Raw genomic sequence first — 16,060 nt, forward strand, 5'->3', positions numbered from 1 at the left:
CTGATCCCTCATATATCCTCCTAATCAACCTTATAATTTTGTCAGGGAATGCAAATGCTTCTGTAGCCCTGCTCATAAAAACACAGCTTACTCTGTCAAATGCTTTCCCTGCATCAAGATCCATCAACAACAGTGACATTTTCTTACATTCTGCTTTCCTCTGGATCATCGTTTTATTAATATTGTCATATGTATGCCTCCCCTCCACATTGATCCATATCTATCAATTTTGGTCCCACCTTTGCCATTCGTTTAGTCATTATAGACAAACATTTTATAATCAAGGTTTAGAATTAAAACGAGCATATATGAAGCTGGAGTTTGATGGGTGTTTACCATCTTTAAGTATTACAGCCATCACTGCTTTCTTCTAGGAAGTTGGTGCTTCTCCTCCCAATTATATCTGACTTTGTTCCTGATTCTGGAGGTAAGTGGTTAAAAGCTATGTTGTGTAGTTAGCTACACAGAGAAGAGGGATGATGCCATGTGACTCTGATGTCCTGAGATGGACTAGTGACCTGGTTGCGAAAAGAGCTCATGAGTGTTGATGATAGGGAGCAGCCAAGGTCGGCTCATCCATGTTAAGAAAGGGAAGCAGTCTGGCCTAAAGCAATGCCAGCACCTGGTGGAGAGAGAGGTGCATGACACTCAGTACATGGGCTGTGCTTGACCCTGTCAAACCACATCTGTGCATTATGTTTCATGCTGCAAGGGAACAAATGTCTGCAGTCCCAGAGGAAGTCACCATAAACTGTTGTGTATATAGGCATGCGCATAAGCTGCAGGAGTCAGGGTTAGGACCAGAAACTGGAAAAATCCACATGACTTCCTGGCTTCATGCCAAGACTCTCACCCCAGTGATGAAGAACAAAGAGGCATGGCCAGCAGACAAATTGGACAGATAAAAAATGAAAAAAGAATACAGTTTTGTGAGGACCTATTCTGCAGTTCATGATTGATTGTGTAAGATGCTGACATCAGGGTCACTCTGTTGTTGTAAACTAAACTGACTTAATGCCCATAGGGTCTGACTGAGACTAGATTCTAAATCAGTTTGCAGCTTCTTTTAAAAGTATGTATAGAATTAAATAGCCTAAAGTAGTGTCTGCAAATATGACTAGTAAATTGAATGTTTGGAGCTAGGATTATTTAGCTAAAAACTTATTACATGGTAATCAACTGCAGCAGTTAAAAGTGATATATTCACCTGTTAAGTGTGTAGGGAGCCAGTATCTGCCTAGTGAATCAAACAGTAATAATAGGTAACTGACATACCTAGTACTGCACAAACAGTAAGTGTACATCTTTGTTTCCTTCCATCCCATGTAGGTATAATGCTTACATTTAGGGTGCTCCTTCCCTGATATGTTTCTGCCAATGTATGGTTGTCAGCAGTGAGTATACAATCCTGTGAATGGTGATATGTTTGCATTGCAGATGTAATTAAGATACTGTTTTCTGTTACAGTGCTATCTGATTTTGGTTTCCTAATAGGCATGGACATATGGGGAAAAGGTATACTTTAGGCATTAGCATGGTAGAATTATGGCTATGGGAATGATAAGGGGTCTACACTCTACATAAATAGCACAACAGTATCATAAGTTGATAAGTCAGAGTTTGGACTGGTCTCACCAAGCCAGAGTTTTGATTTTATCATTACAGCAGATAGAGAGGTGTTAGTATCCCGGCCACAATCATGATGTTATTACAAGTGCAGTGTGTGTGTGGGGGGGGGGGGCTAGGGATGGTGATGCCCCACCTCCATGGATGTGGTTAGATGCTTCACCTCTTCAGGCCCATATACAACATTTCTGTACTTCTCTTCAACCACTTTCAACACTGTCTAGGACAGTGTCTTAAGTGTCTTAAGTATTGATCTTCTTGGTGTAAATTTCACAACCTTCTGTTTAATGCAGTTCAATTATCTGAGACCATGAGATCACCAAAATAAAAGGGACTTCAGTCTTACTAGACCTGCACAGTTACTATCAGTAACAAAATCAGTCGATGTTACACAGAAATATAACTGAATATATTCTAAAGTTCACTGTAAAATTCAGTTAAACTATATGTAATAATAATTACAACTTTTTTTTCTTTTTTTTTTGATTGTTACAGTTATTCCCTCCATCTTGATGTTACTGGTTTGGTCACTGCTTCCAGTCTTACTTGCATCAAAATCTTTGTCTCAAGTACCAGCACATACACAACTGAATACAGACGGACAACCCGAAAACCAAAACATCAAATGTCCCAGTAACTGCTCCTGCAGCAATGATGAATTTAGTGAGGAAGTAAGTATTTTCTGCAGTTCCCGGAACCTCACTTCTATTCCAGATGGTATTCCCCAAAGTACACGCTATCTCTGGCTTGATGGGAACCTTTTCTCTATTGTTCCAGCTTTAGCTTTCAAAAATCTTTCAAATTTAGACTTCCTAACTCTACAAAGTGGCCATCTGGTTCGGATAGAGCAACATGCTTTCCACGGAATGAAATCTCTTTCCAACCTTCATTTAGAAAGAAACAAACTAAAACATTTGACGCCCAATACCTTCCTTCATACACCAAACCTAGCTTCTTTAAGTCTGAATAATAACTACTTCAGTAAAATTGAGGACGGTTTATTTTCTGGCCTTTCAAACCTCTGGTACCTGAACCTTGGGTGGAATTTGTTATCAGTCCTACCAGAAACTGCATTTCATGATCTTCCTAGCCTTAGGGAATTAATTTTGGCATGCAACAAACTTGCATATCTTCAGCCTCAGCTGTTCATTAGCCTCACAGAACTGAGGGAGTTAGATATGAGTGGAAACTGGCTTAAAACCATCAAGGCCAATGTTTTCTTCAAACTGCTGAAGCTTCAGAAGTTGTACTTAAACCATAACCAGATCAGTGTTGTTACACCTAGAGCCTTTGTTGGCATGAAATCCCTTATGTGGTTGGATTTGTCCCACAATCGCCTTATGACACTACATGAAGATACATTTCTAGGTCTCTCCAACCTACATGTTTTGCGTCTAATGAACAATCTCATCACAGTCATAAGACCCAGAACATTTAAAGATCTCATTTATTTGGAGGAACTGCAGCTTGGTCAAAACAGAATCCAAATACTTTCAGAAAGTCCATTTGATGGACTAAGCAGCTTACAAGTTCTTATGCTTGGCATGAATCAGATTCAGGATGTTCAGCCCACAACATTTCAAGGGCTTCAGAACTTAGCAGTTCTGAACATCTCAAGCAACTGCCTCAAAGAATTGCCAGAAAATGTGTTCAGGAATCTCATTAATTTGCACAGTCTGCATTTAGAAAACTGCTGCATTAGTAGCATCAAACTACATAGCTTTTCTGGCCTCTCTAAACTGAGAAGACTCTTCCTGCAACATAATGTGATTGAAGAAATTAAGGACAACACTTTAAGTGATCTTCAAGAACTTCTGGAACTAGATCTAAGGTTCAATAAGCTGTCACACCTTTCCTCACAAACATTTGTAGGAATGAAACATCTGGAATACCTTCTCCTTGCTTCTAACCAGCTTAAGAATATCTCTCATCAGGCCTTCACTCCTCTTCTGACACTTATGTGGCTTGATGTGTCAAACAACAATATTGAAAGCTTTGACAACTCTACCTTTACAAGTTTACAGAAGCTGAAATACCTCAATCTCCGGAATAATTCTCTGAGGAGTTTTCAGATTCATCAATTGGCTTCTTCTGACACCTTAGATAGGCTATGGCTGGAAGGCAATAATTGGTATTGCAGCTGTACTTTAAAGTCCCTCTGGGAGTTCAGTCTACGTAACACAAGTGTTGTGCCAAGGTTTGTAGAGTCTGTTCCAGAAGGAGATGATTCCCTCCCACCCATATACATTTATAATAATATTACATGCACTGGTCCAAAGCAAGTGATTGGCACTGACTTGAGAGACCTCAGTACTGACTATTTTGAGAACTGCTAAATAGTGCTTTTAAACACTTAAAACTCAAGTTATATTGAACTCTACTTAATATGCTGACATCTAAATGGCAAAGAAGAAACTACCCATTACACATACTGCTCAAGAAAAAGTAATGTGTGATTTTATTTCCTGCATGATAGAACTAGTGGGAAAAATGTACAAAGCTTTCCCCTGACCTTAATGTTAACAAAACACTGGTGATATGCACTAAAATATGAACAAATATTGCTGTTTTAGGTGTTTTGAAATGCATCATTTAAGTATTACATCTTATACAACTTGAGGATAATTTATTGAAAAGTGACTCTGTTATGCTTTACAAAATATTCTGATGGTAACATTCTTTGAAAGGGACAGCATGGGAAAAAAACATATCTGTGTTCTGTGGGGACCTTTGTTTCTGAAAGCTGACATCATTTGGGCTCTACAACCTAGACTGCTCTAACTTAACATAATTAGCTACCAGACTGCCTATTTGTAGTATGTCTGAATGCAAATGTCAGCTTTGAAAAAACTGCTTTAGAAAACAAAACACTTGTCACACCATACATCAAGAACCCTACCACACGTTGCTATATACCAAAGGGTACAGGGCAGCTCCTTTCATATTTAGAAGTGATGCTTTAATCACAAGGATGTTTCTTAACAAAATGCATTATATCTCAACACAGATATGCATCATCCATTGTTAAGAGGCTCTGACTGTTGACAGTGTAAATAAATAGGCTTGTTTTACTTTCTTAAGTAAATAATCTCAACAGATGATCCTGTAATTTGTTTTACATGAAGTATTTACATGATCTCATTAAATGCTGCAAATGACTGACTTCTATGCCACAAATGCAGTAACACTTGAGTTACAGTAACAGTGACATATCACATAAAAGTCAATGGGACATAATCACAAGCTATTCTAAGAATGATAAAATGCACCTAACAGCATTCATCTGCAGTACTGTAGAGCTACATAACTGTTCCAATCAGTAAAATAAACACAGAATATATGAGAAATCTGCTGTAAAACTTAAAGCTTTAGTAGAGATGGTACAATATACCTTATACATTATAGTAATTCATTAACAAAGCTAAATTTCTAAATATTTTGGGGATTTGTCATCACACATCAATAAAGTTGAACTAATCAGATTTACAGATGTGTTGTTCTATGGTTATGCACAACTGAGATTTTTACATGCTCTCTCTAAATGTACTGAGTGCAGCTCTCCTACTTTACTGGTAATTGCCAGTATGTTGAACTGTGCATGCAAGCTCAAAATACTGACAAATTCAAAATGGAAGCCTTAATTCAGAACAGTAAACTTCTGCAATGATTTGGCTTAAACAAAGGTGGAATTTTTCTCCCATGATCATTAAATATTACAGAATGAGGGAAAGGTAAGTATAAAATATCTCCTTAACTGTGTTCTCATAGTACTGCATGCCTGAAAGGAGTTCTTATAACCTAAACTGTGTCTTAGGAAAGTAAAAGCATTCAGTTATATTTTTTGAAATAATAGTGCCTATTCTCATTGTACAATTAAATTGTTATTAAACATAAGGGCAGACTCCCTTCCTCTCGTTACAACCTCTTATACCAGTTATCAAGTCCCCGATGGAGAATTTCAATTCAGTAAATTCAGTTCTAGTGCACTAGTGTCTTCTGAACTGCTGCTACACTCAGCGTCTACAAAGTACAATAAAGTTTATGCAGTAGCATCGAAAACCAAGTAAAAAATGCATCTGTTTACAATGAATCACTCCTCTTGACATCTGTGATGCTTGCCAAAAAAATGATAGCACATGAATACTCTTCTGAATACATTGCTTCTCCTCAGGACCTTGATTAGTATAGATCTCCTGGTATTGGAGAAGTTAACCTCCATCTCTAGATCCTATACTGTTCAATGGATACCAGCTATTTATTCTCAAGGTTAACTGTACAAACATCCCTTACAGATACAAACAACGCTCATGCATTACTCACCCACTACAGAGACCATGTCACCTGAAGCAAAGTGCAGGTGTGTCACAAAAAAGAAAAGCAATATCACCATTCAAGTTCGTCTATATAATACTAACTAAAAGATTTTTTGCTTGCAAATCTCTTTCCTTCCGAACAACCCCCATTACGCCATGTTTATTTCACAAACATACTATATTTAAACTAATCTTGGGTGTAAGATGACTGTCCTCAGCTCTAACAAAAGATGTGTGTGATCATGTGGTAATAATTAGATGCTCATAGCTGCCCTGCTTCCTCCAACTATCGAGCCATATAAGCTGTCACCTACATACATCTAGACTTCCTGATGCATGGCTACTGACAGGAAATAATGGTGCACTCTTTGATCTTACATGTATCTCAAACTCAACTGCCAGTGCTGTAATACTGCCAAGATGTATGGTATATGGTACTGTTGTCTGTATGTATTTTACACACTATGGGCATGTAAAGCAGTTTGTAACTGAAGGTGGGTTAGTGCTTCCTGTCATAATAAGCACAAAGTGCTTTTGCATTCAGGCTGCAGACTGTGTGCTGTAAATAAGATTATTCTATACACGCATCTGGCTCTTACAGTATTTATGACATATTTAAGCCTAAAGAATAAGTAGTAGTGTGTTTAGTCTTCCAATTTTATTTTATTTATTTTACATTTGTTAAATGGGGGTGTCTGACTGAGCCAAAAGGCCACTTTTCAGCAGAGGTCCAGGGAGAAAAGCTGCACATAGAAAAATTACAGATACATATAGATATTTAGCCATGATCAGTATACACACAAATTACAACAGACATGTTTTTACAGTGGTATGCAGCACATCAACAGTTACAGTGGAGAGAACAAACAAGAAAATATTAATTTAAAAATAAAGGTAATTAATAGATTTGTGGTGTACAGCTGAAATTTGGAACATAGGCAGAATACATACATAGTACACAGGTACAGTACATGCATTGTACATTAGCCAGTGCTTGTAAGAGTGAAAACTATTATCAAGTACTCTAGATTTAGTATGTGTACCTTATCCGATTTCACTAGCCTGGGGAGTCAGGGCACTGCCAACTTTGCTTGAGATGTTGTCTAATGAGGTTTTTAAAGTAGGCTTTAGACAATGTGTTTTGTATGCTAGTGGGGAGAGAGTTCCATTTTTTAGCCAATGAATTACTATATAGTGTGTCTCCAAAGCTATTGTAGCTGTTGGTGACTTCTAGTAGTAGTTCGCTTGATGATCTAAGAGGCCTTCTGGCTGAGTGATGTACTAGGTTTTTGAGGGCAGGACACTTACTGTGGAGGTAATAGAATGACAGAGGCAGAGGTTAGGAGGTTGGGCAGTTCAAGCCAGTGGAGCTGTCTCAAAGCAGTACAGAGATGAGTTCTATATGAGTAATTTGCAGCAAAGTGGTCAGTTCTGTTATAGCAGGCTTCCATTTTGCTTAGTTCAGTTTTGTTGAGATTAGTCAGAATGGGAGATGCATAGAGAAGGGTGGATAGAAGTTGGGAGCGAGCAATGGCTGATCTTGTGTTGTGAGTAAGAAATGGTTTGATACGGTAGAGTGATCCCAGTTTGGCATGTACTTTTTTAATAGTTAAGTTGAGATGACTATCAAATTTTAGGTGGGAGTCTATGATTATTCCCAGTAGCTTAGCCTGTGCCACTGGAGTGACTGGAGTAGCATTTGTGGAGTAGATAGTGAATTGACTGTTATCAGTGTTTTTGTTAGAACTGGTTATAATAATAAGCTGAGTTTTTCTTTGGATTGAGGATAAGTTAGGCTTTGGTAAGGTAGTTTTCAAAGTCAGAGAATACTAGTTGAGTTGTTTGCAGGAGGGTGGGAATGTTTTGTGCAGCACAGATTAAGGTAGTATCATCTGCATACTGAATGACAGATGCATGCTGTGTGGAGGTATTGAGGTCATTTGTGAAGATTGTGAATAGTAGTGGTCCTAAGATAGAACCCTGTGGGACTCCTATAGTTATGGGTAGCTGAGAGAGAGGATTTTCCCATTTCACAGCTTGGTACCTGTCAGTTAAGTAGCTTTGGAACTAGGTAAGAGTGGAGTTTGATAGGTGATATTGGTTTAGTTTGTTTAGCAGGATTTGGTGGGAGACTGTGTCAAATACTTTGGACATATCCAAAAAAAGAGTTGACACCTGCAGGCCTTTGTTTTTGAGACAGTTTATTGTGTCTGTGAAGCAGAGGAGGGCTGTAGTGGTACTATGGGCAGGTATGAAACCATGTTGAGTAGGTGACAGGATGTTGCTGTCTAGGTGATATTTTAGCACCTGGGTATGGATGCATTTTTCTAGGATGTTGGCCAGGGGGGCAGAATAAAGCAATGGGTCTGTAGTTATTAAGTTCAGTGGAGGTCCCGCCTTTATGTATGGGTGTAACATAGGATATTTTCCAGAGTTTGGGCACACAGTTTTCAACAATTGATCTGTTTATGAGACTGGAGATTGGGATAGCAATAGCATCTGCTGTGAGTTTCAAGAAATAGCTGGGAGTAGGTCAGCTGCTGTTGATGAGGTTTTTAGTCTGGAGAGCATGCTTTTGATTGACGTGGTGGAAACTGTTTTGAGGGTAAAGCTTATATTAATGTTATTTGTGTTGAGGGGGATAGTGAGGGTAGAACTGTCCTGTGATATTAAGGATAGAATTGAATTCACAAAGTGGGAGATGAATTGTGTTTCAATGGGAACTTTAGTGCCAGGGGTGGTTGGTTTGGGGGTAGCCTTTTGGGTGGGTTTTAATAGCTGGTTTACATTTTTCCAAAATATTTGGGGGTTGTGTTGGTATTTAGTTTTAATGTCGTGGGGTAGGATTTTTTGTCCAGCCTAATGCATTTTTTTACATGGTTGCACAGTCCTTGGTACTTAGTAAGGCTTTGTGTTTCTTTGGTTTTTTGATAGTAAAGCCAGGCAGTATCTCTGGACTTGAGGATTTGTTTGGTTTCTTTACTGAGCCAGGGGTTTGTAGAGGTTTTATCCTTGATTTACACAATGGAGCGACAGTGTCTAGGTGTTGTATAAATGTTTTGTTGAAATATGCCACAGCCTGGTCAGGTGGGAGGGTTTTTAGGGGGGTCCAGTCACAGTTACAGAGTAAAGTACTGAGGATCTCAGGAGAGAAATTTGTTGTGTTTCTAGTGGATTTATAGTTAGTGGTTTTGCATATGCTTGTTCTACTACATATAAGGTATATTATGTTGTGGTCACTTAAGGTGTCTGGGAGACTGCCTGTGTGGGGGTACAATGTGGGGTTGTTAGTTAGGAACCAGTCAAGGATGGATTCCCTTTTAGATTTTTTTATTACATCTAGTTGGAATTTGGACTAGCTGCTGGTAGCCATGGAGATTTATTAGATTACTTGGTGGTTCTGATATACAGATGAACCAATCTAAGTTGAAATCCCCCAGAATAAGGGTTTCTTGTGAGTATGCGGAAGAACACCAGGATATGAAGTCTTCAAGGCTAGCAGGTGTATTACCAGGTGGAATATAGATCACAATTGTGGTGATTACCTTTTTAGGGTGAAGTTGAAGTTGTGAGATACATATGTCCCAATTATTGGGGGAGGGGTAGGAGTTTGGTAATTGATGTACAGTTAAGTTGGACTTATACAGTAAGACAGTTCCACCCCCTTTACGAAGTGGTCTGTCTTGCCTAATGATATTGTAGCCGGTAGGGAGAACTTCTGAGTTAGCTATGTTTTTATTTAGCCAGGTTTCTGTTAAAGCAACTATTTCTGGGGAATAGTGTGCTATTGTGGCCTGGAGTTCAGGTATTTTATTTTTGATACTTCTACTATTAATATTTAGCATTAAAAGATGGTTGGTTTTGCTGCTGTTGTTGATTTGCCCAGGGATGAAGATAGTGGGGGTGTTATGTTCTGACATTTGTGTTGGAGCTGTTTGTGTTGGACAGGATGGATTTGGGCCTGTGTTGGGGTGGATCTCCCCACGTATGGTGAGCCTGGTGCTAAAATGGTGATACAGATGTTGAAGTTTGGTGACGAGTGTGAGAAAGTATTGTTTTTTTGGAGTACGTATGAGAGCATATGTGTTTGGTTCTGAATTGATCTGTTACGTAGTTCTTGAACAATTGTGGGAAGATATTATTATAATGTGCGGTGTCTGTATATGAGAGTGCATAATATAGTGTTGTGCTACTTCTGGGTGGAGGTGTGATTAGGAATTGTAGGGTTGCACTATATATGGATGGGTAAGTAGTGTGAGGTGATGTAATAATGCTTAGCGGGAATGAGAGTGGTTGGGAGTATTTTGTGGTGGAGCAAGTGGGTGTGGTGTAATGTGATCTGACTTGAGGAGCTGTGATTGGTGGAGGTGATGTGAGGTTCAGCTGTGGGTGTGGTTGCGATTACTATAAATTCAGAGGTAGTGAGGGTGGGAGAGAAATGGGGGCAGGGGAGTGGAGAGAGCCTGAGCGTTAACGAGGGCGAACGGAGCGGGGCAGACCCCACCAGGAAAACGTAAGTGTTACTTTACAAATCTGAACATTTTAAACAAATTCCTGAGGTCTAATTCATTGTGATTCACAAAAAAGGTGCAAATGACAACAGCATACTCATCTACAGTGCCTTCTATTTTCAACAGTGCCACAAATCTGCCACATCACTCCAATGGACTTCTGAGAAGCTGTTCATTCTGACAAAATAGGTATGTTGATATTCTCACACTACAACCTGAACAAGCAGTCAAGAACTACAGACTCCCAAGTACATCTGAATGATGAATGGAGTCTCCTAACCAGACAATTTCCATTCTGGCAGTGATTGAATTCCCCACATAACCACCTCACCCATCCTGATGGTGTCTTCAAATTACCACTGGCTATTTTGTCAATGATATTCCCACTCTCGTATAACTGATGGTTCTCTGTGACCGTTCAAACTGCCCAGCCTTAGAATGGTGGATCTCATCACCTCATCTGCCCAGTAAATTACTCAACGCAATAATACAATGACAATACAATATAATACAATAATGTAATCCAGTAGTACAGGTTCATGCAAAGTTAATTTTACCTGTATTAAGGTGAAAACAAATCTCTTTAAAATGATCATTTACAGAATTTAAAATTATGAGTGTTAACAGTGTATCTTATCGACTCAGGAAGGTCATTCTAATGACTTACAACCCTTTCAATAAACCAATTTACTGCTCTAGTTGTTCTTTTTACGGTCCTTACCAATTTAACATCTGACTTATTTGCTCATTTATATAGTCCAAGACATTAACAAGCAAAGTTGTCCTTAGGTGCTTTACAATATTGTATGACACAGCCTGTGGGATGTCAATATTTCATTGAAATATCTCAAGACAACCAAGTCATCCGCCATTGTTCAGCCTGTCAACCTCCTTTTAAATCTCATTTGCATGGCATCAGGCTCCTTTAGATAATCTTCTGAAAACAGTACCCATAAAGTAGTATCAAAATCAAGCTGAGGTCTAATGAAGCAGCAAAATATACTTTTTTTTTTAATTTCTTATATTTCTTGATTAGATATTCATCCTAGTGCATCTTATCAACTTGCAACAATCCTTCACTAGGTTGTCAATATGGATTTTAAAATTCCTCCCTTCTCCTGTCTTGTATTTTTTCTCCAATATCATCATCATCAACCCCCTTTTTCACGTTTTTCTACATGGGATCGAGGTGTTGTCTCAACTGTCACCACCTCTCTCTATTCAATGCCACTCTCCTACCTTCTTTGACACTCGTCTGACTGTCAGTGGTCTTCTCTTACAGAATCCATCCACATCTTTGCTGGACACCCTCTTGCCTTCTTCCTGTCTGTAGCAAATCTTCTTCACCAGATTGTCTTCCGCTTTTCTGCACATGTGCTCGAACCACCATAATCTGTTCTCCTTGAGCATTTCTGCAATTGGAGCTACTTTTGCTTCTGCTCTTATGTCCTAATTTCTTCACCTGTCACATACTGTGCATCCTACCACCTGTCTCAGGCACTTACTCTATTACCTTTAGTTTCCTCAACTGCTCTGTCATTATTGACAAGCTTTCTGTATCATACAGTAGTACCACTGTTTTGTATACCTTACTTTTCAGCTTCTTCAGCATTCTTATGTCATACACTACACATGACAACTGTGCAAGCTGGCGCAGCCCCTGTGTTTCCAGCTTTGACCTCCTCATTCAGACTTCCTTTCTCCTCGATCAACCCTCCCAGATATTCAAAACTGATAACCTGTTCCACTATTTTCCCCTCTATCTCAATTCTCAGCTTCTTCTGAATCCCCCATTTGCTGCCATTACAACTGTCTTATCTGTACTCAGTTTCATACCATGTGCCTTCAGTTTTTCTTTCCATTCCCCTATCCTTTGCTGAAGCTCTTGCTCGAGTCTGTCTGAAATGCCACATCATCTGCATACAGCAACTTTGCTGATGTGGCGTTGCCAAATTGTTTGCTAATGTAGTCCATGACCATTATGAACATCTGTGGGCTCAGAGTTGAATTGTGATGCACACCCACTCCCACTGGGAACCTCTCTGTGAGACCAAGCAATGTTTGTACTTGAGTCATTGGGTCCTATACATAGCTTGAACTAATTCTACCAATGTTTCTGGGATGTTAAACCATGGCAGGTTTGCTCAAATTAGCTTCCTTGGGACCTTGTCATATGCTTTCTCTAAGGCTAGGAATGCCCAGTTGGACTCTTTCCTCATTTCTAACTTATTCTCCAGTATCTGTCCCAACATTGGGTCAGTTGTTCTGCATCCTTATCGGAAGCCAAACTGCTCATCTCACATCTTATTTACTTCTCTGCATATTCATTTATCAGGCATCCTTTCTAGAACTTTCATGCAATGTGACAGAAGTTTGATCACTATGTACTGCCCACAATATGTGAACGCCCCTTTTTCTTAAACAGGTGCTAGTATGCTTACTTTCCATTCATCTAGGACGTGTCTTTCTCCCCATACTGCTATAAGTACCCTCAGAAGCCATTTTTTTCTGTCTCAACCAACATCTTTATCATATCTGCTGTAACCTCATCTGAGCCTGCTGCTTTCCTTGACTTCATTTTTCTTACTGCTGTTTTTACTACTTCTGTGGTGGGCTCCTCCTCTTCTCCCATCTCTTTTTGCCTCACTGGAGTGTGGAGTCCATATGGCTCAGTTTTAGTCCGTCTACTGTTTACAGTGCTTATACTTTTCTGAGTTATTATTTTGCAGACAATATCCACACAGTATCTCAATCTGTCAGGAAAAGACTGGGAGATTCAAATCTACAGGGCAGAGAGGAAACAGGAGTTGATTAAAGTCTTGAATAATAAGAGTTCTGTCAGTGGTCCAGGACTGTACCAGAAAGGATAGAACTATAGCTGTGGTTTTAACTAGAGCAGAGAATGTCATGTACATCCAGGTTAAGGTACTGTTAGCCACAGGGATGCCACAGTATGATTTACAGTAGACGGAAGGATAACAATAAAAGACAAATATGATGGGGTAACATTTTAGAAGAATGGACTATACTACACTAAAGGAGATTATCAAGTTAGGAGACAGAGTAAACGGAAAGAGTAAGCAATTATGGGAACAGTCAGAGAATGGAGTACTTAGGGCTATAGGACAAATGCGTGAGGGAAAAAAGAGAAGAATGTCAATGTGGTTACACAGAAATGTGAGGCAGGAAACTAGGACAAAAACAGGGTCTGCAAGAGGTAGAAAGGAGGCGTGATTAGGTTCAGGGTACAAGGAGGCTTGTAAAAAGGCAACAAATATGATGAGGGCAGCAAAATCTAAATATAAAAGGAGCTAACAGAAGGGATCAAGAAGAGAAGCAAGGGCTTTTTTTAGGTACACTACAGAAAGAAAGAAGTGAGGGCTGAGCAAAGATGGAAGGGATATCACAGAAAACTGGGAAAAAAAGCAGAGACACTGAATAAATACTTCCTTCAGTCTTCACAATGGAAAGTGAGGGGCAGGTGCCATGCTGGGAGAAAGACAGAGAGAGGGAGAGAGAAAACAACATCGGGAGAACACTCGACAGATACCAGAAGAAGAGGATAAATCACAAGGACTAGATGGTCTGCCTTGAAGACTCCTCAGAAATATGGCCAGTGCATTGACAAATCTGATGTAGAGCTTACACAGATCACTGGCTAGTGCAGAAGTGCCAGACGACAAGAAGACGGCAACTGTGGCACCCCTGTACGAGGTGAGAAAACAAGAAAAAATGGGGAATCACAAGCCTGTTAGCTTAACAACAGTGGCAGGGAATGTCATGGAGAGAATCCTGAAAGAAAGACTGCTGGCATTTCATCAGGGCAATCTATAGGACAGTGATCAAAAAGGGTCTGTGGCCAGAAGAAAATGTCAGTCAAAACTGATCCAGTTTTACATATGGGTTACAGCTGAACGTGACAGTGTAGCATGAACGGATAAAGTCTAATTGTAGTTCAGCTAGGCCTCTGAATAGGTCACACAAAGGAGGCTGACAGGAATACTGGAGAGGCTGGGAGTAGGGCTAAGAGTGAGACTGAGGAACTGGACAGATGTATGGTTGACTGGCAGGAGACAGAGAGTTGTAATGAGATGGACAGTGCCAGAAATTAGGAAAGTAATTAATGTAGTACTGCAAGTGTTTGCCCTGGGTTTTGTAATCTTTACTGTGTTTGTCTCGGATACATCTAAGTGAGCATAAAACTTTATCAACCTCTTTGCTAATGCATCACAGATAGGTGTAACAGTGGAAGATAGGAGAAACAGTCTATAAAAGGATTTGGAAAGGCTGAAAAAAACTGGGAGTTAGGTGGAAGTTGAGGATCACTGCAAACAAATGAAAAGCCCTGCACTTAGTCCACAACAGCCCTGGTGTGAATTATCAGCTGTGGGCAGTGGAACTGACAGCAATAGAGCAAGAAAAGGATCTGAAGTTAATCACACCTGGACTGGTCCACCAGGAGAAGAATGACCGCCAGTGACAGAAACAAACAGAATGTTGTAGTGTACCACTAGGGAGATGGATTATAGAAGCAGAAAGTGGCAAGACCACACCTTGTATAATGACTGCAGTTCTTAAAGCCATACAAAGAAAGGCACACCGGGCTGCTGAAAGGAATCCAAAGAAAAGCTCCCAGAAAGATCTATACACTGGAGAAGACCAGATAGGGTTATTGTCTCCTACCATTATGCAAATGTAATATAATATAATATAATGCTACGAATGTACACCATCAAATTTTGAAATTTTGAAGTCCTAAATTGTCAGTCTTTCAGTCTTCTTTACTTCTGGTATTTTTTTTTTTTTTTTTTACTTATTGTCCAAAAACATGCATGTTTTTAAACACTTTTATTAAATTATCATTTAAGACACAGGCAAACATACATTAACAGAAAACAAAACAAACAATTTCAACATTTTCCATTTAAATACAATATAAATCACATATATTTTCTTTGCTACTATCCAACATTACAAAAAAATTGCTGAATTCCTGCCTTCCTTTAAACCTCACTCCTCCTCCTCCTGAACATTATTATGCAGGTATTGTTCCTACATCTTCATTTAACTTTAATTTACATCTTCCCTTTTCTAAAGATCTCACTTCCAGTTCTTTTATCTATTTTATAATAGTACAGTTGGTGTAGACTTTGATTTCCATTTTCTAGCAAATGATTTTTTGGTAGTCAACAGAATTAAACTTAATAAAAAAATGCATGCGTCTGGAGCATTTCTCCACAGGCCACCACTGAAAATAGACAGTCTTAGTTGGACTTTCCAGGTCAACAAATGGTAAATACATAAATAAAATTAATAAATAGTAAAGCCTTACTATGTTTAGGCAATTCAGATTCTGTATCCCAGCTCAGCCATTTGCTCACCCAATATGTGTGGTAGAGTAGTCCTTAGGGAATTTTTAAAATAAGCCAACTCATTACATTCCCAAAACATATGTTCCCAGTTACCTCTTTCTTCTCCATCACACCTCCAACATTTGTTATCTACCTGAGCAAAAATTCTTTGAAGTCTGTTTGGGGTATAAAAATACCTATGCAAACACTTCCAAGCAAAGATCCTAAACCTTATGGACCTGGTTGCATACTTGGGAGC

At 39.2% G+C, this 16,060-nt stretch overlaps 1 protein-coding gene across 1 annotated transcript in view; it reads left to right on the plus strand.

Annotated features, from left to right (window-relative positions):
* The window catches only part of IGFALS (insulin like growth factor binding protein acid labile subunit), a 150,137-nt gene extending 145,139 nt beyond the window's left edge, over positions 1-4,998 (plus strand). The window contains exon 2 of the mRNA XM_044089217.1: positions 2,122-4,998. Within this exon, the coding sequence (XP_043945152.1) occupies positions 2,122-3,962 (1,841 nt within the window). The 3' untranslated portion in view covers positions 3,963-4,998. The remainder of the gene's footprint in view (positions 1-2,121) is intronic.
* The last annotated feature ends 11,062 nt before the right edge of the window (positions 4,999-16,060 follow it).

Source organism: Protopterus annectens, chromosome 12.part0 (assembly GCF_019279795.1).
Source record: "Protopterus annectens isolate FY-2018-M chromosome 12.part0, PAN1.0, whole genome shotgun sequence".
Classification (NCBI taxonomy): domain Eukaryota; kingdom Metazoa; phylum Chordata; order Ceratodontiformes; family Protopteridae; genus Protopterus; species Protopterus annectens.